Genomic DNA, 25,480 nt, shown 5'->3' on the forward strand with positions numbered 1-25,480 from the left:
TGACGGTACAGATGATAGACTGTGCTTCTTTTATCAGTCTTTTGTCTGTGGAAGTATTTGTGAAGCATTGGTCCTCCTTTCATAAGAAATAGATTTTCAAAGGAGCTCCTCCATTCATTCATCTTATGTAACCGCTTGTCCTGTGAAGCATCATGGGGGGGCTGGAGCCTATCCCAGCTGTCATTGGGCGAGAGACAGGTCTCCAATCACAGGGCTAACACAGAGAGACAGACCACCATTCACACTCACACCTACGGCCAATTTAGAATCACCAGTTAACCTAATGACAATGTCTTTGGACGGTGGGAGGAAGCCAGAGTACCCATGCAGACACAGGGAGAACAAGCAAACTCCACACAGAAATGCCCCAGACGGCCAATGGATTCCAGCCCATTTAGAAGTCTTTGTTATGTGGCTATAATTTACTCCATTGTACCTGAGCCATGCTGTGGCCACCACACTAAAGCATGTAACAAACATGTCTATAACATACCGTAGTATATTTTAAATAAATGCTTACCGTATTTCCTTGAAGAGACATGGACTTCGTATAATCTACATTGATTTATCGATACCCAGTGCTCCGTAATATGATTCATTCTGAAAAATAAACATTTAGGATTTTTTTTTAAAAATCAAACCATTATGTATTATCGCATTTTCATATATTTTACCAAACAGCATATGAATCAAAATAATACCAAATCTTCTATATGTATATAATCATTTGCCACAACATTAAGAACACCAATCTTAGACAATCATAGCAACAACAATCTTAGCTCCATGAAGGTTATGGTATTCAGCATTTGTTTCAAATAACTGAGAGTTGTTAATTAAACTGTGTTTTCATTTTGGGGGCCCTGGTTTGTAATACTATTTGTATTGTGAAAATGTTTCTATTATTTTGACAACCTCCCCCTCATTTGGGATGGCCTAAATAATATAAACATGTTTGTATTTTATTCAGTCCAGTTTAACAGCACAACAAACTACATCCTACATACATTTCAGTTAGACAGCAACCTTCATATTCATTCGTTTTCACTAAAGTATTGTTACTATGTTACTATGTTAATGTATTTATGTAATGTGTTGATAGTGGGCTTATTACCAATAAATATATTCTATATCACGTTACGATTGCGCCATCGCGTGGTTATTATCAGCAATGCAAGTGCTCGCACTGCGCATGCTCCAAAGATACATCCGGCCGGTCCCTATCAATCGATCAAAGAGGGGAAGATGGCGCTGGATGGAGTTAGCGGGGCAGGATCGATCACCGAAAAACTCGATTGGATTTGTTTTTTTTCCCTAACTGAGTGAACACCTCCGTAACACCTGCCCGCCCTCACGTTTTGAAACCGGAGAGAAGAAGAGATAACGTGGAGGTAATTCACGAGATAATTTCCATTAAAATGGCGCTACTACTAAGAGAAAAGAGCGAGCAAGCTTTGAAAACAACGAGAAGCGAGGACAGGCCCGACTCATTGGTCCGCCATCTTGTCCCTTCGTAACGTTCATGTAGGCACGCTAAATTAATCCCTGATAACAAAGCTGCAAGGATGGAGGAATTGTAATCGATGTATTGCACCGTCAAACCAAGCTGTCAAAACTTGTAGAGAAGTTTTTATCGCAAAATATGTGCATGGCCATCAGGACACAAGTGGAAGTTTAATTCTGCTGTTACGCCGGATAATATAAGCGCTTGTGGCGTTTATTTAGCTGACGTTACATGTTATTATTTCATTGTAACTGATTTAGATAGCTGTTGTTTTTGAATGGTTTTTTTTTGTGTTAAAACGCAGTTTGGGTTTTAATTCATGTAATATGTCCTAGGTGTTTGTTGTTGGGGTGAAGATATATAGGTGCAGTTATTGAGTGATAATATAATAAATCCTGGTAGATTTCTGTATTGACACATTAGTTTTCATTGAAAACTGTATTTCTATACCTCATATAGATAGTGATGGTTGTAGCGTCACTTATACACAGGTGATATAGAGTTTTCTTAAACACTGATTCTGTTTATTACATTAAGAATAAAATTAAATGGTAAAATGACAGTGAAGCTGACTCTCAGCCTGAGCCCATCTGACACTTGGGATGTTTTATCCTCAGAGCTTGTGCCTGCCAGTGTTGTGCGGGATCCTCAAGCCTCCAGGACAATGGAGTTCCCATGGCACAGCGAGAAGGTTCTAGAGCAGCTTAACCGGCAGCGCAAACAGGGCCTGCTGTGTGACTGCACCTTTGTTGTGGACGGGGTGGACTTCAAGGCCCACAAAGCGGTGCTGGCAGCCTGCAGCGTCTACTTCCGCACCCTCTTCCTGGATCAGAAGGATGTGGTGCATCTGGACATTAGCAATGCAGCAGGTGGGTTCCAGTCATTGTTATGTATGTCAGTGCTCTGACTGTGCACATCGCCATTTCAGCAGTTGTAACTGTCACACCATCTCTGCTGTCTAACCACAACTTTTGTCTTGCTGATTATCACTGCAGGTTTGGGTCAGGTCTTGGAGTTTATGTACACTGGCAAGCTGAGTTTAAATCCACAGAACGTAGAAGACGTGCTGTCTGTTGCTCACTTTCTACAGATGCAAGAAATCGTAAACGCAGGTTCTGCATACCAGTCGTTGTCAAATTCAGCTCCATCCCTCATAACCCTGGATTTTGCTGTTGGTAAGTACAGTCATAAAGTGTTTGGGGCTTTTTACAGTGAAGATTGATCAAACGAATTTCAAGAAGCAAGAATGGCATTTGGGGCGGGACAGTGGCGAGGTGGTTAGCACTGATGCCTCACAGCGAGAAGGTCCCGGGTTCGAATCCATGGGCCGGCTGGGCCTTTCTGTGTGGAGTTTGCATGTTCTCCCTGTGTCTGCGTGGGTTCTCTCCAGGTACTCCGGCTTCCTCCCACCATCCAAAGACATGCTGGTTAGGTTCATTGGTGATTCTAAATTGGCCGTAGGCGTGCGTGTGAGTGTGAATGGTTGTCTGTCTCTCTGTGTTAGCCCTGTGATGGACTGGCGACCTGTCCAGGGTGTACCCCCGCCTCTCGCCCGATGACACCTGGGATAGGCTCCAGCAGACCCCCACGACCCTTAACAGGAATAAGCGGGTGCAGAAGATGAATGAATGAATGAAGAATGGCATTTGTTTGAGAACAAAAGCATCAGTTTTCTGTGTTGAATGTAAAAATCCTACCACTGTACCTGAGCTGTCACTTTCCACAACATGAGGTCTGTATTGCTGCTGACAAAGATTCATTTCCACTCTCTCCATACCACGGCAGACATTCTTGTTATTTGACTGTTGTTATATTATCTTGATAAAGTTATTTGTAAGATCCATATGTAGTGTAGAATTGGGTGAAGTGTTATTTATTAATTTCTGATGGATAGTCAACATTTTCTACATCGTAATCAATGTATGAAATGGAAATTAAAAAAAACTCTTTCATCTTTCTTAAAACAGATGAAAAAACAGGTGAAGGAGAGCAGAAAGAGAAACCTGACAATCAGCAGTCAGAAGTGGCATCACAAGCAGAGGAAACTCCTCTGAGCACTCCCGTCATAGAAGATAAAGAGCCCACACAAAGTCAGGACGACTTAAAGGAAGACGACTCTGCTAAAACAACAGAGACCGTTTCTCAGCCCAGCCCCACCAGAACCCACTCGGGCCGTGGACGACCCCCCAAAACCATCCCACCTTCTCCTCAAAAGAAGGTACCTGTGAAGAATGAAGAAGAAAATGCTGTGCAAGATGTACCTGGATTTCAGGATGACCCTTCTGATGCAGACTACGCGCCCAGTAAATATAAATTTATACAAAGTCTTCTAAAGTTTCCATTTATCAGGCATCCTAACATGTATTTAGTTTTTCACATGACTCTGTCAGTGTATGCTTTTTAACTAAGAGGTGTTTTCAATATATCTACAGAATCACAGTTAAAGCCTGCTGGCAGCTCATCCTACATGAGCTCTCGGGGAAGAAGGATCAGAAAACCTCCTCGGCGTAACTTCCCACCTGGTGAGCATGCTTTGCTGAAGCAACTTAAACAACACCCCTTTTACTAAAACTTCTCCCAAGTTACCAACAGACAAAAACAGGAATTCCAGATGATGTTCAGATTTATTAGAAATGCTAAAACAGTAATCGTAATTTCGTTGTATGTCGACATGCAATGACAATAAAAGCATTCTGATTCTGATTCTCCTAGTATTACATCTTTTTCAAGCAACTCCAGGTATCATGACAAATGTCTTTGTGGACCCCTGCTTTGCTGTCATTGTTATTCCAGTCAAGCCTGTATTCAGTTTAGCATTTTTTGTCTTCATAGACAATGACTCAGAAGATGAAGGCCCATCAAAGGCAAATACTGAGAAGAAAATTGCCGAGCTGGCAGAGGTGGCTGAAGGGCAGGAAGATGACTCATGCGAGGCTGTCAATGGGGAGGCCGATGATGAAGATGGGATTGAAGAGGAAGATGATGAGATCAGCCAGCAGGCGGAAGGAGGCAGTTCAAGCAGCGAAAGAGATGGGAAAGCTCAGTCAGCGTCTATGAGCAGCAGATCTGAATCCAAACCTTACAGCTCAGTGACACACAAATGTGAGGTGAGAAATATCATATTTACAATTTGTTACTGCTTCACTTTAGTGTTTAGTGTAGTTTTGTTTTCTATAAGTTGTGGAATAGCAGCAAATGTGCCTCTTTCTAGGACTGTGGGAAGAAATTCACCCACACAGGCAATTTCAAGAGACACATGCGTATCCACACTGGAGAGAAGCCATTCAGCTGCCGAGACTGCAACAAGGCTTTCTCTGACCCTGCAGCTTGTAAAGCCCATGAGAAAACTCACAGGTGAATTATTCATTTGATTCCCAGTTTACCTCCCTAACCCATTTCTTCTGTCAGTAGGTTTGTGTGTTAAATTGATCTCTGGTCACCTCCTAGCCCTCTGAAGCCGTACTGCTGCTCTACTTGTGGAAAGAGCTACCGACAGATCAGCCTGCTCAACCTGCACCGCAAACGGCACACGGGCGAAGCACGGTACAGCTGCGAAGTGTGCGGAAAACTCTTCACCACTTCTGGCAACCTGAAGCGACACCAGCTGGTGCACAGCGGTGAGAAGCCATACCACTGCGACTTCTGTGAGAAGGCTTTCTCCGACCCCACCGCCAAGATGCGACACCTGGAGACGCACGACACTGACAAGGGCAACAAGTGTCCACACTGCGACAAGCGGTTCAACCAGGTAACTACGTGTTAAATAATTTGCTTTACAAAGAGGTTATATCTGTAAATGCAAAAGAATCAGATTTACATGGATACCATTATATTTAATTGTAAAGGAAATGTTATTGTTTTATATTTTCTAGCTGGGGAATCTAAAGGCTCACTTAAAAATCCATATCACAGATGGACCTCTCAAGTGCAAGGAATGTGGCAAACAGTTTACCACGTCAGGTAAGAAGACGTTCAGTTGTCTTCATTTACACTGTGATTGTAACTTCTGACAAATTTGCAGACGTACACTTTTTTTATTTTATTTGCTCAATAAATTCTACCAAATAACTCAAAACATTCCAGACATTGCAGAAATACAAGGATGTTTTTTACTGAAAGAGGTGGAAGTCGCTGCTTTCTTTTTTCTGGGTAGTTATAGAAAGCTGCAGTGACATCATTTATGTGACATTTGGATGTGTAGTCTTTCTAATTACATATCTTCATAGCCTTATACTTGAACAGTTTTATGACAACCTGTGACTTTCTTGACTAAATTGGCTTTTTAATAGACAGACGCGATATGTGTAATTCATGACACAATTTAGGAACAGGAAAAACGGGCAAGTGGAAGGACTTGAGCAAATTTGACAAGTTAAATTGTGATGGACCACAGAGCAATAGAAGAAGAAGTTGGCCTGCTCTGGTGTGTCAAGCTTTCTTTTACGTTACATGGGTGGTGGGGTGGGGATTATATGGCACCAAGATGCAATAAACATACTGTTGGCATTGGTTTCCTCCATCAGGTGGTGGTGACGTACTAAACCTGTGTAAACACTTCGGAGATAGGTAGTTTTAATGATGTGGCTGATCGTTGTGTATTGCATATATGCTTTTAGTTTGTAAGCTGTTATCTAGAAGCAGTTGGTTTCCTTACTTTGAGACATTTTGACTAACGTGTGTGTGCTGGCTTTTCAGGAAATCTGAAGAGACACCTGCGGGTCCACAGCGGGGAGAAACCATACATCTGTATGCACTGTCAGAGAGCCTTCAGTGATCCAGGAGCTCTGCAGCGGCATGAACGCATCCATACAGGTACTGCCATATAGAGAGACTGCAGAATGAGGGCAACATGTTGTGATATTTCAGCCTGAAAGCCCACATGGACATTATTTATTTGCCCCTTGAGTTAAACAGTAATGTATATGTTATAGGAGAGAAGCCTTGCGTCTGTGGTGTATGTGGAAAGGCTTTCACCCAGGCCAGCTCCCTCATTGCTCATGTACGGCAGCACACGGGAGAGAAGCCCTACGTCTGTGACCGCTGTGGCAAAAGGTCAGTGTGGACGTGTGCCTACATTCAGTAATCTGAGGTTATCGTACAGGATAGGCAAAATTATGAAATTAAAGCAGATTTGGTCACATTATTATTTTTGCTATTTATTTGCGAACTAACTTGTTAAAGGTGTCCTTAAAGGAAGCCAGATGAAGGATCTACTGTGTCTTATATTTCTCTGACTATCAGGTTTGTGCAGTCCAGTCAACTGGCCAATCACATTCGCCATCACGACAACGTCCGCCCGCACAAATGTCAGATGTGCAACAAGGCTTTTGTTAATGTGGGAGACCTGTCGAAGCACATCATCATTCACACCGGTAAGGACAGAATTTGAGTCAGATAATTATGCTGCTTCAGGGCAGTGGTTCTCAGACACTTTTCTGGCATGTACCCCTTCAGAAGCCAAAAAATGTATCTGTGGTTGAGAACTAGTAGTAGTAATTACTCAACTCAGTTAGGATCACTGCTGAGTGAAATATGACTGTAATAGTAGAGACAGATTTATTTGAACTTTTTTTTAACTTGGGTTTTCCCAGTGGCCTTCCAGCTATTAAGCTTTTCATAATATGTTGCGGGAATTTTAGTAAAAATACTTTTGTAGTATTGTTTACACAGATAAACATGGTGCCTTCAGCCATTTGTACACGGCTTCCATGGATGAACCATACTCCTGGAGATCCCCATATTTTTCCTGAGAGTTTGGGGGATTTTTTTTTAAATCCCATGATGTCAAAGAAAGATGCAGGTAGTTTGAAGGTAGACTTCAAAATACATCCATAGCTACGCCTCCAACTGACGCACATGATGTCTGTTAGCCTGACAAAAGGCACAGTCAGCTGAGTGTATGTAAACTTCTGGAATTGTGATATAATCTGTAAACAGTTAATTGTCATGAATGAAGTAGTTTTCCTAACCGACTTGTCAAAACTATAGATTTTTAACGTGACATCTGTAGAGTAGTTAAAAACAGCTCAGGTTTCACTCCTCAGTCTTGAGTTGATTATTTCCGTCTCTCTTGTTGTCTCAGGGGAGAAACCTTTCCTGTGTGATAAATGCGGTCGAGGCTTCAACCGGGTAGACAATCTGCGCTCCCACGTCAAGACTGTCCATCATGGCAAGGCCGGCATGAAGCGGCTGGTGGTAGCTGGGGGAAGTGCAGACGAAGGAGCTGATGGATGCACAGGGTCGTCCACCTCTGACAGCGAGATCAACATCGTAACCGTCACCACAGAGGATATCGTCACCCTGGCGACAGAGGCCCTGGCAGCCAGTGCTGTAGCTCAGCTTACAGGTCAGTTATCTTCAGCATCTTCACCGCCGTGTTCAGTGTTTTGGGAGACTTGACAATAGGTTAAGACTTCTCAGTGCAGCAGACCATTGTACTTGGTGAAAGATGAAGATAAACGTTTGTCGTGTGTCTGTTAAAAGTTGTTCCAGTGGCCACCTCAGTGTCTGCAGATGAGACCGAGGCTCTGAAGGCTGAAATCACCAAGGCAGTTGAGAAAGTTCAAGAAGCAGGTAACACTGATATTTTTTATGAACACAGATATACTGTATGTAGCAAACCATACAAATATTAAGCCCAGGAATTACCCAATTGAAACACAATAGGCTCTTGGACATCATGGGTTTGGGACAGAAACCATATTGGACCATGATCTTAGAACTGGGTCCATGTAATGTGGCCAACCTCTTTGATTGTATGTAATATAAGTGTATACATTGTCAACATCAACTATAAGCACATTTAACTGGCGAAAATATTTTTAACAAACCACTACAACAGAGACGTTTTGGTATTACAGTAAAGTGAAATTAGCCGTTTACCTTTCTGGGAGACATGTGGAAGCTCTGAAGTGAACCTGAGGCCTGAGTTCTCCCATCTCTGAAATGATATGGATACGTATTATGTTGTCACATTCTCTTTTTGATATTTACATTTATAGGGTGGCAATTTTTTGCCAATGCTGATGTCTGTCTGCCATTGAATCAGGCTTTCCACTATCTGTAGGGATGTGCACAGGCACCTGCATTTGATTTGATGCATTAGATTGAAATTGAAGGTGATATGATGTTCAAAAAACAATCTCAATTTATCTATCCCTAAGCTTTCCAAAATACTATTTTAATAATATTTTTCTGTGGATTTCTTATTCACAGTGGCTTAAAAGCCACATCCATTCTTTACCATGGAAACAGAAGTTAAGAAATTAAACCAATATGTTTGTCAGTGTTGTTTTCACTATTAAGATTATGAACTTCAAACCTATTGTGATTACTTACTAAATGTTGTCAAACAGAAGTATTATTATTGTATGTATGGTACATTCTAGTGTTCAGTCTCTTTTACTCTCTGAAACAGAAGTTTTCAAACCAAGGTAGGCTTTTGAACTTTTAGGAAAACAGAACGAGAAATAGGAATGTTAACAGCTTACTTTGTTCTTCTGTTCCCAGACCCCAACACACAGATCTTGTACGCTTGCGATTCATGTGGTGATAAATTCTTGGATGCAAGCTCCCTCGCTCAACATGTACGCATCCACACAGCTCAGGCCTTGGTCATGTTTCAGGCAGATACGGACTTCTACCAGTACACCACTACCACCACTGCTGAGGGGGATTCTGCTGCAACATGGCAAGCGAACCCCGAGCAGGTCATCCAGGAAGGAGAGCTCATCTTCCGTACCCAGCATGGAGAAGCAGAAGGAGGGGTGGTTGGGGGGTCACAAGAACAAGAAGGGTCGGGAGAGGTGGTTCACGACGAGAGAGGGGTAGATGATGAACAGATGGAAAAGCTCACAGAACTCCAACCAGATGGAAAAGATATGGAAGAAGAAAAAGAAGAGATGGAATGTTGAAGACAGGCATAGTAATGTATGAAATGTTGCTTGTAAGAGAATACCGCAATGTTAAAAATAAATATCAACTGGAATCACTTTAAAATATATATATTTTATCATCAATATTCACACCCACAAGTCATGTTCTTCCAGCAAGCAAGGTATGATCCAGTGATTCTGATAGATGTTGAGAGTTTTTCCACAGATGCTTATACAACTTTGTATAGATTGTTTATTTTTAGACTGAAATGCAGGAGTGTTCATTTTCATTTGTATAAAACATTTAGAACATAGTGTTGTCTTGAGTGATGTAAGAGCTGTGTTATTTTTCCTTTTCTGTGATAAGATATGTAGATTTATCTTAAACTGTCAAATATTTTATTGTACTTAGTTGAAGTATTTTTCATGCAGACCACGTTAGAGAGCAGTCATCTACATGGACACACGGAATATGTTTTGGCAAACACCGCAAACTGTGCTTGTGTGATATTTAAATCATTTTTATGTATGAGATAAAAATTATGTGTTGTGATGTCAAACCAGTCAACAGTTATCTGTTCCACATAGATATCAAGGCAGTTTTTATTTCTTCAGTAAGTTTCCCGGCAGCAGTGGTTTTGTGTAATTGTGTCATCTGTTTGTATTAAAACTCATCTATTCAGTAACAGTAACCTTGCTTAGATTCACGGGAAGTCACTCTTACTTCAATAAAGGATCATCACTGTTTTTACAAAAGGAATATGTGTCACTCTATGGAGGCTGGAGTGGTTCTTTGTAGACATTTAAAGTAATAATATGGATGAATTCAATGAGGAACAGGCCTTAGTTCGCAGGAATATTGCATAATTGTTTGAATTATACATTTACTGGATTATAATTCTTTTCAGCCTGCACAGGTTTAGATGATAAACTCATGAACGCGTTAAACTGTTTTAGTTTTGATTTAAATACCTATGGTACATACAGTATCCTCATCTCCAACATATCCCAGTCCTGCCATGGCTGTCAGACCTGTACTGAAGCTCCCATCTCATTGGCTGACAGGTAGTCAGGGGGACGCGTTCCTCCCTGTGATTGGCTGAATGTCGCGGGTCAAAGTTCAGTCGGCCGCTGCTAACGCTGACGTCGACTTCTGCAGCAAAATGGCGACGTTGACAGCAGTCACGCAAACGAACCGGTCCGATTCTTTAATATCGTCCAAAAAACGGAGCGGGATGATTACCCAAAGCAGGTTCGGACTCTTGAACAACAATGTCCTCGTGCTCCTGTCGTTAGCTTCTATGCTGCATTGTGCTTTGGCTGACGGCAAGACGCTGGTACTGCTGGACAACCTGAACATCAGAGACACCCATTCAATCTTCTTCCGCAGTCTGGCAGGTCGGTAAAAGAGTCGTTTTTTAAATGCATACATACTCTTGTGAATGCTGTTTCACACCTCACTTGTATCATGTCTCTTTAGTGTAATGTGAAGCCGTGCGCAGGCAGATTTGTTAAATTTTGATTTAGCACAGTTGTGCTCACATTAGCTTAGCTGCAGAATGCTAGCTGTGTCTCACCAAACTTCTGTCACTTAATGTAGACACCATCTTGAAGCTGAGATTCATGTCTGCCCGATTCAAATAGCCGATTAGAATATTTACGTGGTTATTAACACGACGTTAACATGCGTCTCGCACTAATACGCTGCAGATTGCCAAAGCATCTCAAGCTGTTTTGCTGAAAAGCTTTGAAAGCAGTTGCACCGGTGTGGCCATTCATTTTACCAACAACTATCCTTATAAAGATAGCTTATAGCTCAGGAGCTTTAATGCAGTGTAGTTCCATGTTGTTCACTTCAATGCTAAAAGTAATGGCAAGTGTGAGTGTTACTGATGATGTCTCTCTCCTTTGCAGACCGTGGCTTTGACCTCACATTCAAGACTGCTGATGATCCCTCCCTGTCTCTGATCAAATACGGCCAGTTCCTCTACGACCATTTAATCATCTTCTCTCCATCAGTTGAGGGTAAATTTCACACGTCTCTTTTCAAAAAAAAAAAAAGAATTTGTCTCGTGGAAGCTATCTGTAAAATGACCTCCATTTTTTAATGTTATTTGCAGACTTTGGTGGTAATATAAATGTGGAGACCATTACGTCCTTCATCGACGGCGGAGGCAACGTCCTGGTTGCTGCCAATTCAGATATCGGTCAGTGTATTTCTGGCCACTCCTGCTCCAGTTTCATGTCATTTCTAAAATTGGGACATTGCCATTCATGTTTTCTTCTTCTTGTTTAACAGGGGACCCTCTGAGGGAGCTGGGCAGTGAGTGTGGCATTGAGTTTGATGAGGAGAAGACTGCTGTGATCGACCATCACAACTTTGACGTGTCTGATCCTGGAGAGGTAAACTGTTTGGTCTTCAGACTGCAGGCACATTAACTCTGTTTCACATACTCATTTGTAGGAAATGACGCTTTATTATCGATATTTATCAGTGATCTTTCTTGTCTCCAGCACACCCTGATTGTCGCAGACCCAGAGAACCTGCTGAAAGCTCCCACTATTGTTGGCAAACCCTCCAATAAACCAGTTTTATTCAAGGGTGTTGGGTAAGCAAGAATCTGATTTGAATAGTTTTACAATGAATCTAATGTAAAGCCCAAAATGACTAATATACTAAATATGAGTTTAATGTGAGAGGATGCTGGCATCACTTAATATCTATTTGATAAATATGATGGTCACAGTTTTTGTCTTGGTTTCAAAGTATATTACTCTGCAACTACCTCTTTTGGTCATGTGCTTATCTGTGGCAAGGCCTGGTGTCAGAAGAGGTGATGTTGTATCTGTTTTTTATTACACAATGCCAACCACATAAAATGTAATATTACATCGCCTCCTTTTTCCAGCATGGTTGCAGACCCAGACAACCCTCTGGTCCTGGACATCCTTACGGGTTCCTCCACTTCTTACTCCTTTTTCCCTGACAGACCCATCTCTCAGGTAATGTTACTAACGCTGCTCAGAGGGTCTTTTTTTTTTTCACATGGACAATATAACTTCAGGCCAACTGAAATCCTTCTCATCATAGATTCCAATTTAACTTTTCACAAGGGTGTGGTTTTGCTCACCGTGGAGCATCAAATCTTTCAGGAGTACAGCAGAAGAAGAAGTTTGTTCAACAACTTTATTGACGGCCTTCTTCTTCATTTCCGCCATCGGTCACTAGCTTTATAAATGCACATGTCTCAGTAGAGAATATGAAGCCATACATGGCATTGTCTCTTTAAAATTACTGCTTAAAACATACTTTTTTACTTGAGTTCTAAGTAAGTTTTAATTAAGTTCTTAACTTTATTTCTCTTTGTTATGTTATTTAATAGTTTTCTTCTTCTTATTATTATTATTATATTCATTATATGAGGAAATGAACTACAGAAGTTGTGACATGTTTTATTTTTGTTAACCTCTTCAGTACCCCCATGCTGTTGGCAAGAACACCCTGCTGATTGCCGGCCTCCAGGCTAGAAACAACGCCAGAGTGGTTTTCAGCGGCTCCCTGGATTTCTTCAGCGATGCCTTCTTCAACTCTGCTGTGCAGAAGGCCACACCCGGTTCACAGAGGTACTCCTCACTGTTAATATACCTGCTCTTTATTTCCCTGCACATACTTGCTTACTGCAGGGTCCAGGTACAAAATCAGAACGGTCATCGTTGACAGCCTGCTTATGTTTCTTTAGCCATGTGAATGTTACTACATTGAGATGCTTACAGTATGATTTGGTAAATGGTCCTTTTCTACCTATTGATACTCAAAGCTTAGTTCATAGACAACCTGCTCTGCCTACTGAGCCACAGTTGCCTCTTGATGCACTGAGCCTGCGGTTTATTATATTTTAAAAACTTAACAATTTAACTCCTCTAACCAATCTGTAATAGAATAGTCTTAAATTTTGACTTGTAATTTGTAACGACTGTTTTATTCTGAGGCCCAATATTTTTAAGTTGGCGGGTGACAGCCATGACAAGATTAAGCAACATTAAATTTGTGATAGGAGCCCAGATATCAGCACCGTGTTGAAATCCTCTCTGCCTTCTTGTGGTGTTTGTCAGGCATGAGCAGACAGGGAACATGGAGCTGGCCGAGGCTCTGTCTCGCTGGGTGTTCAAAGAGGCCGGAGTCCTGAGAGTGGGCGCTGTCACCCATCATCCCGTGGGAGAGACCACTCCCCCAGCAGCATACACCATCACAGACCTTGTGGTGAGTTTTTTTTTTTTTTTTCTTTTTTTAAATGTTCAACCTGCCATCGTCTTAGCTCAAATGAGGAGCTCAATCACTGTTCAACTTTCCCATGCAGGAGTACAGCATCGTCATTGAGATGTTGTCTGAGGGCCGCTGGGTGCCCTTCGATGGAGACGATATCCAGCTTGAGTTTGTGAGGATCGATCCTTTCGTCAGGACTTATCTCAAGAAAAATGGTATGTTTACAGATTTTTTTTCTATTTATGTACTCAGTTCATGTTTCCAGCCTAAATGTGTTGCGTCCTTGAATTTAAAGTCCATCATTATAAACTTGATCCACTATAATCTCTGCATTGTTTTTCTACAAGGAGGTAAATACAGTGTCCAGTTCAAGCTGCCTGATGTGTATGGAGTCTTCCAGTTCAAAGTGGACTACAACAGACTGGGATACACACATCTCTACTCCTCCACTCAGGCAAGTTCAGCAGTTTATCTGGGCTTACCCAAATAAAAATACTGGCATGGTAGCGGCACGTTTCTAGAGCTTGAAACATATAGAGTACTGTACTTTAAAAAAAATGGAAATTGTAGATGGATAAAATACTGTCCTAATAATGTCCTTAGAGAGTAGCCTGTTACCAAACTTGAAGTCCTTGTCACCCACTAAACACAGAGATGCATCGATCAGCAACATTAAAACCACCAACTCTGTAGTAAATAACACTGATCTGATTATGATGTAATGTTTCTCTGGAAAACCCTGGGTCCTGCCGTTTTTGTAAATGTTAATTTCATACAAAAAACCCTGACTATTGTTGCAGACTAAAGACAATTATACAACAAAACAACGACAACCCGAAGGACATAATGTTCACTTGCTGCCTAACATATATCCCACTGACAGGCGCCATGCTAACCACATTATCAGTGTTATTTACTTGACCAGTGATTGTGGTCATAATGTTATGGCTGATCTGTGTACTTTATAATGCATGTAACATCCAGGATGTGATGTATGGCTTGCTAACGTCTGCATTTGTGTTTCTTCTTGATAGGTATCAGTGCGTCCCCTGCAGCACACTCAGTATGAGCGCTTTATCCCCTCAGCCTTCCCATACTACGCCAGTGTCTTCTCCATGATGGCTGGACTCTTTGTCTTCAGCATAGTCTTCCTGCACATGAAAGAGAAGGAGAAGTCAGACTAATGCAGAGAAACAAGGGGAAGAGAAAACAACAAAATGGAATTGAACGTGAAAAGTTGAAATTGAAATGTCTTGATGACTTGAGTCTTCATGCAGGGACTTGGACTGTTTCTGTTCTCTTACTGGGGCACTCAACTAATCTGTGTCGGGGGCCAAAAGGGGTGCTGACTGCATTGGGGTGCTGTGGTGGGGTTTTGTTTTGTTTTTGTACCTTAAGATCACGCAAAGGCCTATATATGTTGTGAAGTCAGTCAGCATTTGTAAGTTGTTTTACATTTGATAAAATGATCTCCCAATTAGAGAATTTGTCTTGGAACAGGGAAGGAATCCCTATCAACATACAGTTTCTTAATCAGAAACTACATGCACTGAATATGCCAACTGCTCCTTTGTTTTTGATAGGACTTCCAAAAAAGTTGGACTCATCTTAACAATAAAATACTGACATTCCACTCAGTAGAAACGTCTGGCCTCTCTGTCTATTATCAGTAGTGTGTGTTTTTGAGAATGTTTTTCGGCTGTGAGAGGTCTGAGTTCACTGGCTGTTAGCTTGCTAACCACTGATACCTAAGCTGTCACTGTTGAATAAGTTTATTTGTTTTATTGTTTGATTAGAAGACAGTGTGACTAAGTGAAGAAATGGGCAAAAACTGGACATCCAAGCTGAGGTATTTCTGATTGTCAACGTGCACTTAAGACTTTTATCTAAAACTTTGACCTTTATTTATTTGATTTGTTTGATGTGGTTTATTTAAAGCCATTTGGGAGCCATAAGAGCCACCTTTTCTACAAAAGCCAAAGGAGTTCATTCTTTGAAAAGGTCTTTCCATCACTAGTAGGCTGCACCCAAGGAGCAAATTGGGGATTAGGTGTTTGGTGAAGGCACCTAAGCCATAGACATGAAAGATATGAACCTGTAACCTTTCAAGCTGCTTCTTGAATAAGTACACTGCAACTCCAGCAACTGAATAGATCAGTGGACTGTTAGAGTATCATTCAGGATGTTACGGGTAAGTATCTTGTCATGTCTACTGAAGCCATGAAAGCTTCTTAATGTTCCAGTAGCTACTGTACATGTTGCCATCAGTCAATGGTCATGAAAATAATACATAATATATACCCAACCAATTTAACTGCACAATTCATTCTTGTTGATGGGAAGTGTACCTTTTGCAAAACAGAGCATGAAAGTCTAATTCACTTGTTTTATGAGTGATCATTATGTGCAACATTCTGGAAGGACCTTAAAAGTTTTTTAGTAGGCAAAATATCACAGGTCATAGACAAGGAAAATGTCATCACCTACTTTGAATGTAATGAGAAATACTTGTGCTTCAAGTCTTTTTATTTTATTAGGAAAACTCCATATTCATATTCATTGTATGTGAATTCTCTTAAATTTGTCACGAGCAAAATAGGAATCTCAACAATGAAAATACACAAAATGATTTAACTCAGTTTAGTTATTATTTTAATCCAATCCCTTTTTAAAACAATGTTTATATTCAGATTTTTCTGTGTATTATTGTGTGATTTTTTTTTTCCGTTTATGAACTGCTATGACTGAATGTTGTGAACTGTTTTTGTGCTATTGTCTTCATGATTTAAATATATATATACAATACAGTTAATGGTTGTCTCAGAATATGGTTTTCTCTCTGAGCTCAGGCTCAGCTCAGTATTTCTTTAAACTGATCAGCTGTTGGTAACATTTTTCTGTCGCTGTAAAACCTCATGTTTTCTCTTTGTTATTGGCGTCTCTCTTCGATAAATTGCTGTATGAATGAATGACACAAAAACGAAAATTCTGATTGGTCTGATGTAGCGCACCTATTTTGGTGGATAATGTGTAATTCATTTATGCTATTTCACAAAGTATACATATCTTTTTAAAGATAAAAAAAATAGAATAAGCCTTTAAATCCAATGAAAAGAAGTATGTGTTATTTGTGGAATGTGGTAATAAAATTCAGCATACCTGGGTGTTCACCTTAACACCAAACTGGACTGGACTCACCACACAGATGCACTCTACAGGAAGGGGCAGAGCAGGCTCTACCTTCTGAGGAGATTGAGGTCATTTGGAGTGAAAGGGGCACTCTTGAAGACCTTCTATGACTCTGTAGTGGCATCAGCCATCCTGTACGGAGTGGTCTGCTGGAGCAGTGGCATCACAGAGAGGGAGAGGAAGAAGCTGGATCAGGTCATCAGGAAGCCCAGCTCTGTCCTGGGCTGCCCCTTGGACTAAGTGAGGGAGGTGGGTCACAGGAGAGTCCTGGCTAAAGTGTCATCCGTGCTGGACAATGAGTCCCACCCCCTGCATGGTGACCTGACAGAACCGAGGAGCAGCTTCAGTGACAGACTGCTTCACCCTTGATGTGTGAAGGAAAGATACAGAAGGTCTTTCCTTCCTGATGCTGTTAGGCTCCACAACGAGCACACCTGATACATGTGCAATAGTATTACACCACAAGGCGTAAAAAGTTCAAAACCCAGTCTGTGCAATATTTTACAATTCAATCTGTGCAATTTTGTTTTATCCTATTCTATTTCATTATTTATCTTTTATATGCTACTCTTTTTACTCTTATTTTTTATTCTGCCCTTTCTGTATGCTGTTGCAAACTGCAATTTCCCCATTGTGGGACAAATAAAGGTTTTTCTTATTCTTATTCTTAAAATAGGTGTGCTACATCAGAACAGTTTTGTATATATACATTTTCTGTCTTCTTCTTTTGATCAGGAAGTAAATATTAATTGAGGAGCCTGTGAGGGAGCTGGACTCCCCCACCTGTCAGGTCAGATCTTTATTTATTTGAATATTTACTTTTAATTAGAATATTTATATTTAACTATTTAACTGGATCCTGTTTAGTTTAATACATGTACTTACATTATATACTTTCCTCCCAATATGTGTTCCAATCAAGTGTTTGTTCGCCCATCCAGGTGGCATCCCCATAAACACATCCACATCCACATAGGCACTCACATTATCAAATGGGCAGGCAGAGCACCAAAAGAAAACAAATATACACAATACAAAAAACAGACAGGGACAAAAAAAAAAAAAAAAAGACTCAAACCAAACTGTGTTGATCATTATGGACATAACATCAACATTGTGGACCTCTGACACAAGAAAGAAGAAAAAAGTCCCAACAGTCAGAATACGGGCACTGAGGAGACTAGGACAGCAGTCAAAGAGAAGAAAAGGAAAATAAATTACTAATAAATAAAAAAAAACACGGAGTCAGGCAAAAGGCAGGCTCTTGATATGAGTTATGAACTGTGACAAGGTTCTGTCATATTTTTCCTCCGACCCGTGCACTGTATAGGTACCCGAGCCAATCCCAACATCACCTCTCTAATCCAATGAAAATAGGAAGACGAGTTCTTCCCCTTCCAGTTCAGCAGTATCAGACGACGGGCACGCAACGAGGCAAAGGCAACTGCATTTTTGTGGAGGTGGGAGAGCTTTAGCTCATCACGAAATACACCGAAGATAGCTATCAAAGGGTCAGGTTGCAGTGTTTTGCCAGATTTCGCTGAGACTGATTACGAGCCCCTAAAGGGACATGGGGGGGGGGCGTGAAACGTTTCTAGTGAGCACGAGATACTTTTCTGGTGCACACGAGAAAGTAGCCTATCTCGTGAGCACGAGAAACCTTAGGTTACACAGGTAGGGCTCTCAAGTTTTGAAGACAGGCAAGAGTGACATCCACCAACCCCCCCCCCCCCCCCCCCCCCCCCGTCCGCCCGTCCGTCGTCGCACACACTCATTGTTTGTGTCAAACAAGTTGTGAATTTGTTGTAACATTACAACAGGAGTTGACTTACTCTGTGCTCAAAGTGTTGCTTAGGCTGCGTTCAGACTGCAGACGAATCTGATTCAAATCTGATTCCTTCTCATATCCGATTTTTAGGGCTGACTGCAAGTGTCCAAATCGGATATGGTTCTGTTCAGACTGGGCCACATTCTTCACCGATCTGATAGGTTGCTGTAGCAACGAGCGGAAGCGTCATTCGCGTAAGTCAGTGTTTTTCAACCTTTTTTGAGCCAAGGTACATTTTTTTCATTGAAAAAATCACAAGGCACACCACCAACCGAAAACGTTAAAAAAAATGAAGCTCTGTAGCCTAAAGTAACAATATAAAGTCATTCTTGTCAAACTGTCTTGAATATGAATCAAATAAACACAAAGAAAAAAGTCTTATACCGTATTTCCTCTAATACTTTATTTTACTCAAGCGCATCGCGGTCCAGGCCTTTATTGGAAGGAGGCCAGAATTAGAGGCAGGCCTTAATTTCTATTTGAGCAAAACGAACTACGAGTAGAATGAATAAAAACAAGATTTTGTGTCTATTTGAACCTATAAAATACTAGGTTCATTTATTAAAAACGTACAGTTACCATAACATGGTATGCATACAGAACATTAACAACAAATGAGCGGCGCGACGCGGTCAGAGCGCACTGAGGACAGTGAGTCCGCTGCCGGTCGGCAGTCGCGCCGGGAGCGAAGGGGCCCCGTCCCTCCCCGCACGGAGAGAGGGCGCAGTGAGCACTGATTCCACGACCCCAGGGAAGCGGTGAGGTGAGATGTGGGGGGTCGCTGTAAAGCTCGCGGCCGGAGCCGACGAGCCACCTTTGCCCCGAGCACTTACAGGCCGCGCACCGCCACGGAGGAAATGCGCCCGGCGGGGGCCGGCCGACGCCGGGGAGAGGTCCCGCTGAGGGGATCCTCCCACACCGTGCCGCTGAAATCCTGACCCGCCGGTTCTAATAATAGCCCAGGCCGCTATTAGAGACCGGCCTTTATTTACCTCCGCTGACAGCGAGACCCGGCCGCTAATGGAATACAGGCCAATATTTTTAGATCAATTAGGTGAAACTGGATAATTTGCCACGGCACACCTGACGATCTCTCACTGCACACACTTTCTGCCGGTTCCATAGTGAGAGAGGAGCGACCAGAGAAATTTTGGGCGCTGCGGCATATTAAATATATTATAAATATTTTTTCTGCGTGAGAAATTCAATGTGTGGCGGGAGTGCGTGACAAAAGACCGAAATGAGTGACTGTCACGCTCAATGCGTGACACTTGAGAGCCCTGTTTACCGTTCAATAATGCAATCGCTGCTGTCTGTCCCATAGAAGAACATGACAGCCAGCGTATGTTTAGGAACTAATTGGGTTTACATGAACCACGTGACAGCCATAGCGGCGACATCAAAGAGTGTCGCAACTCTCTCTCTCGATGGCACTGGGCCCAGCGACAGCAGTAACAGCATACACGATACCCTCTCAGTGCCATGACTGAACACCGGCCCAAAATAAATAAATAAATAAAAATAATAATTGAACACCGGCCCTCGCGGCCCGAAAGTTAGACCGGCCCACCGGGAATTGTCCCGGTCCTCCCGATTAGTCACTCCGGGCCAGGAACAGCTAGAAATCAAAACAGAAACCTTGCTACTTGAGTGTGGGTGGGTGGGTGTCAATGTGTGAATGTCTGATAACAGAACTGAAAGAGAAAGAGAAATTAATGTGTGAATGTCTGATAACAGAACTGAAAGAGAAAGAGAAATTAAACTTCTTCAAACAGGTCGACTGCTGTTAACGTTTTTCTGGAATCCTTAAGGCTGACAGAAATTAACTGCATTTTTCCGTGGATGAAAGTGAGCTCTGGGTGTTGAAATCAACTCATCTCTATTCTCAGTGAGACGATGTCTTCAGTTCAAGAAAGCCTTCTACCTGCCGTACAACACAGGACTTCGAGGAGAATATCTTTGAGACCTACAACATTGCTGGTAAAATTGTTTCTTGCAGAAAATGAAAATTAACTTGTATTAGACATGAATCACGATGCTCCCCATTTACGCCTCCTGTAGCTACTAAGAGAATATTTGTGGAGTAAGTAAAATTGATGTGAGTTTTCAAGCACTTGTTGTGGGATAGAAGGGTTGCATTGATAACTCTAGTGTTACTGTATATTCTTTATATTCAGCTGTATAATGCTGTGGGAGTTTAATGATGGTTTGGTTTGAGCTGAAATGTGTGATTGTTATTTATACACTGCCTTACCAAAAAAAAAAGGTCACACACTCTAATATCTTGGATTACAGCACGCATTCGCTGTGGCATTGTTTCATTAAGCTTCTGCAATGTCACCAGATTTATTTCCATCCAGTGTTGTATTAATTTTTCACCAAGATCCTGTATTGATGATGGGAGAGTCTGACCACTGCACAAAGCCTTCTCCAGCACATCCCAAAGATTCTCAGTAGGATTAAGGTCTGGACTCTGTGGTGGCCAATCCATGTGTGAAAATGATGTCTCATGCTCCCTGAACCACTCTTCCACAATTTGAGCCCCATGAATCCTGGCATTGTCGTCTTGGAATATGTCCGTGCCATCAGGCAAGAAAAAATCCATTGATGGAATAACCTGATCATTCAGTATATTCAGGTAGTCAGCTGACCTCATTCTTTGGGCACATAATGTTGCTGAACCTAGACCTGACCAACTGCAGCAACCCCAGATCATAGCACTGCCCCCACAGGCTTGTACAGTAGACACTAGGCATGATGGGTGCATCACTTCATCTGCCTCTCTTCTTACCCTGATGTACCCATCACTCTGGAACAGGGTAAATCTGGACTCATCAGACCACATGACCTTCTTCCATTGCTCCAGAGTCCAATCTTTATGCTCCCTAGCAAATTGAAGCCTTTCTTTCTGATTAGCCGCACTAATTAGTGTTTTCTTAAGGCTACACAGCTGTTCAGTCCCAATCCCTTGAGTTCCCTTCACATTGTACGTGTGAAATGCTCTTACTTCACTATTAAACATAGCCCTGAGTTCTACTGTTGTTTTCCTTCAATTTGATTTCATCAAACGTTTAAGTGATTGCTGATCACTTGTATTAGACATGGGTCACGATGCTCCTCTACTCTTACACTTCCTATTCCTCTTGTATGAAGAGAACAAAGGTTAATAAAGGTGATATGAGGGTAGTATTTCAAATGATGCTGATTTGAAACTTTTCAAACAGATGCAAAAATTGTTTCCAGTATTGGAAATGCAGTTCACATACATCCAACAACACAGAGTGAGCTGTATATTCCTGAGCACTTTCTAATTTCTTATTTGTTTCCTGAATATGCTGTACGTACTGGATGCTGGTCAGCAGAGTTGACTGTCTGTAAAACATTTTTAGGAATCACCTCTGACTTAACAGTGCACACTGAAACCTCTCTGCATGTACATACCAGTTCATGCAATAACTTTACTTATATCGACCCTAACTACAACACAAATATCAAAAACTCTCAAACTCCAGTTTGGTTCGTGCTGCAGACAGGTCCTAGGCTTAACACTTTCCTCTGATCAAGCTTGAAGTTAGGTCTGGACTGAACCATCCCTTAGGTACGCTACTATAGGCCTAGGCAGCTGGGGGACGATGCACAGAACACCTGTCCTCTAATCTCTTCTCCCTCGTACCAAGCTCCTATCCTCTAATTTCTTTCTCTGGCACAGGGCTCCTATCCTCTAAGAGATGAATGGATCAAAGAAACATTGGGCTTTAGCATGGGAGATCACTGTTTCTTATGTTGTCTCTATGGACTACTCTTCATAGATAATCGTGATCAAAGTCTTGAGCTGTAAAACCCTAACATGTCATCCAGAAGAATATGAAACAGGGAACCAATGCTGTCCAATGTGTCCGCCTGGTAAGATTCAACTGTTTGCAAAAAAATGATTTCACTTTGGTCACTTCACATGAGTCCTTCTGTTATGCTCTTGTCTTTTTCTGTTGTTTACTGTTTGTTCTCAAGAGAAAACTGTTGTGAAGACATTATAGCTGACTAGTTATGTATACATATCTGGTAGTAGTAATAAGAATTACTGTATATTAGGCAATAGTGTATATTTGCTAAACATGCAACATGTACCTTTCAATGAAGATCATACATTTTAACTGATTAATAAATAACGATAATTAAACTGCTGGTTGTCTTTTCAACAGGAAGCACAGTTAAACTAGAATGCACAGAGTTCAGAAGTACATCCTGTCTGCCCTGCATGAATGGAACCTATATGGATAAACCTAATGGACGTACACAGTGCTTTCTATGTACAAACTGTGATACAGGTAGATATCTGTTCATATTATTTTTTTACGCAGCAGTGACATCAGTTGCTCTCAGTAGTATGTTTTTAAATCAAAGTAATTTAAGATAAGTCATTTATGCACGTTTCCCATGACTTCATAAACTGAACTGAAGATTCTGTTGTATCACATTTTCTGAAGATGACCACTAATCACTAAAGGTTCCTTTACGTCAGAAAGGGACGTCAATTATTGCTCTTTAGCAGATGAACATGAATGAATGAAATGAATAGAGGATGTGAATAGGTTCTGGTGTATTGACAGGTTCTGGTCTGAAAGCAAAGCGGTTATGTACAGGAACCTCAGATGCATTTTGTGAACCACTCGAGGGATTCTTCTGTATTGATTTCATGGGGGACCAATGTGCAGCAGCACAGGAACACACCATATGTCAACCAGGACAATACATACAAGAAAAAGGTTGGTTTTCTAGTGACCCAATTTCAACATGTTAACTGCCATAACTTTGGTTTTCTTCCATATAATTGCCTGACATGGCAATGACATGGATGGTCCCCTGCTATGCTCTTTACAAGTCAAATTAATTCTGACTATATTTGTTAAATTATGTGTGTTTATCAAAATTTATAACACCTGTTGTCTTCACGGGTCAATTTGACTTGGTTATATTTAATGGTGCAATGAGTCACACTATTGCTCTTTGCAGCACAATGAACACACACACACACACACACACACACACACACCTACAACCACTCACACACACCCACTAATCCATTATTACTGCTGCTGCAGCCCCCTATCAGGGACCAACTGGCTGTCCATCACACACACACACTCGTGCTGTTTTTTCTGGGTTTATTATTTTATAAAGAAGGTCAAACAAAGAGTTTTAAAATAAATGCTGCACTTTGCAAATTGTAGTTGTTTGCCCTGTTATTTATGAAAACAATTGCAGCAGTCAGTTTTGACCTGGGGGTGTCCTGGCTAATGTTTGATATATACCAATCAGTAGTTATCCCAAATAACCAATACTTTAATGTAAATTAGGTTTACTTTCATAAATACAGGTGTAAATGAAGTTAAAAGCTTTGATCATGACTTGTAATTAAGTTGGCTAAAAATATGTAACATGTCATCATAACCAGTTAAAACAGCTTGGGTCAAATTGACCCGGGAAGACAACAGGTGTGACTATTAACTGCCATAAAAAAATCAAAAAGGTTTCAAAACAATTTTTGGGTTCTAAAACTGCTCTAGCAATTTCTTCATATTAATCATTTGACACTTCGGCCATGTATTGACAAGTCACTCAGTGGACTTTGCTTAGTTGTCCTTTCATATTGATATCTACCAATTCCAGTCCAATACATATACACACCTTGCTGCTGGTTAACTATATTGCTGTGATCCAACAGTCAGATTGTGAAACACTCTGCTTCTATGTAACACTTTGATGTCTTCATGCTAGATCTGAACCAGTTTCAGCATATATTTAATATGTGTTTGTTCAGGCACAGCCTTCACAGACACTGTGTGCTCCGACTGCAGCGATGGGACATTTTCTAATGGAACATCTTGTCACCCACACACACAGTAAGTAAATCTACACATCAGGCATAGACAGGTTTGATTTCCTACAAATATAGTCAGTTTATGGTATCTGTACATTTCCTTGTAAAATATTCCTCTGTTATTCCAGATGTGAATCAAAAAACCTTCAGCTGATAACACCAGGCACTGCGTCAGCTGATTCTATATGTGGAGAAAGGACTTCAAAGCTGGCAGTGATTACTGTGATCATCGTTGTGGTGGTTATTTTATTAGTTATTTCTGGTGGATTCGTATTTTATTATGTGAAGAAAAAGAAAAAATGTCAAACAGGTAAGATTTGCCTTTAGACCTGGAAAATGTTACCACACTTCTGATGGATGATAATGTTTTCTGTCAAGTCATGACTGTGGATGATCACTATATGTTTTCTATTGGTTTTGTTTTATTGTAGGCAAAAACAAAGGAGATATTTCCAAAGAGGTATGTTTGTTTTTCACTATTTGAAACTATAGTGTCCATGTTGGTTTATTAAGAAATGGAACTGTCTTGTTTTTATTCCACTGAAAAGGAAAACCAAGTTGAAGCAGAACACATGTTGCCATTCTGAACAGTAGCAGGTAAGACAGCAGTGAGTTTTCTAACTGAAATTTGAATTGACAGTTCAAATGTTAATTCTCTATGTAATAGACATTTTTTAATTTGGAACGGTAACAATGTGGTGTTGAATGATAACTGTATATTGTCCTTTTAAATAAATGTAATCTGTTGATCCCTTTATATAATTCAAATAGTTTTGAAAGATGTTCCAGTGTCTGCACTGCAGTTCTCAAGCAAAACAGAAAATGGATCTGAGTTTGGGAACATTCTTTGGAGAATCAGTTAAAAAAACAAACAACAACAAAAAAAAAAAAAAACTGGTTGTCACATTGTCAGCTTTTTAAATCTTTATATTTTGAGACTAAA

The 25,480-nt window shown here is 41.0% G+C and overlaps 3 protein-coding genes across 3 annotated transcripts; all 3 read left to right on the forward strand.

The window, feature by feature from the left end:
- The first annotated feature begins 1,186 nt into the window (after positions 1 to 1,186).
- zbtb17 (zinc finger and BTB domain containing 17) lies at positions 1,187 to 10,134 on the forward strand. Its single transcript, XM_084553315.1, has 15 exons — positions 1,187 to 1,391; positions 2,122 to 2,373; positions 2,500 to 2,679; positions 3,472 to 3,807; positions 3,937 to 4,026; positions 4,337 to 4,611; positions 4,716 to 4,858; positions 4,952 to 5,252; positions 5,377 to 5,464; positions 6,200 to 6,316; positions 6,436 to 6,556; positions 6,746 to 6,876; positions 7,587 to 7,850; positions 7,988 to 8,077; positions 9,014 to 10,134. Exons 2-15 carry the CDS (start codon positions 2,169 to 2,171, stop codon positions 9,415 to 9,417), a joined length of 2,745 nt encoding a protein of 914 aa, XP_084409441.1. The 5' UTR covers positions 1,187 to 1,391; positions 2,122 to 2,168; the 3' UTR covers positions 9,418 to 10,134.
- A 332-nt stretch (positions 10,135 to 10,466) lies between these two features.
- ddost (dolichyl-diphosphooligosaccharide--protein glycosyltransferase subunit (non-catalytic)) lies at positions 10,467 to 15,401 on the forward strand. Its single transcript, XM_084553316.1, has 11 exons — positions 10,467 to 10,776; positions 11,293 to 11,403; positions 11,499 to 11,585; positions 11,678 to 11,781; positions 11,893 to 11,987; positions 12,288 to 12,381; positions 12,854 to 13,002; positions 13,492 to 13,639; positions 13,737 to 13,857; positions 13,990 to 14,096; positions 14,677 to 15,401. Exons 1-11 carry the CDS (start codon positions 10,482 to 10,484, stop codon positions 14,824 to 14,826), a joined length of 1,461 nt encoding a protein of 486 aa, XP_084409442.1. The 5' UTR covers positions 10,467 to 10,481; the 3' UTR covers positions 14,827 to 15,401.
- Positions 15,402 to 15,824: 423 nt separating this feature from the next.
- LOC311494169 (tumor necrosis factor receptor superfamily member 14-like) lies at positions 15,825 to 25,244 on the forward strand (the record flags this gene model as incomplete). The annotated part of the gene is made up of 6 exons (XM_084553079.1): positions 15,825 to 15,833; positions 22,469 to 22,562; positions 22,859 to 22,984; positions 23,267 to 23,422; positions 24,478 to 24,559; positions 24,666 to 25,244. 6 exons carry the CDS (start codon positions 15,825 to 15,827, stop codon positions 24,862 to 24,864), a joined length of 666 nt encoding a protein of 221 aa, XP_084409205.1. The 3' UTR covers positions 24,865 to 25,244.
- Between the last annotated feature and the right edge of the window lie 236 nt (positions 25,245 to 25,480).

This window comes from Chelon labrosus, assembly GCF_963514085.1.
Source record: "Chelon labrosus genome assembly, chromosome: 10".
NCBI lineage: Eukaryota > Metazoa > Chordata > Actinopteri > Mugiliformes > Mugilidae > Chelon > Chelon labrosus.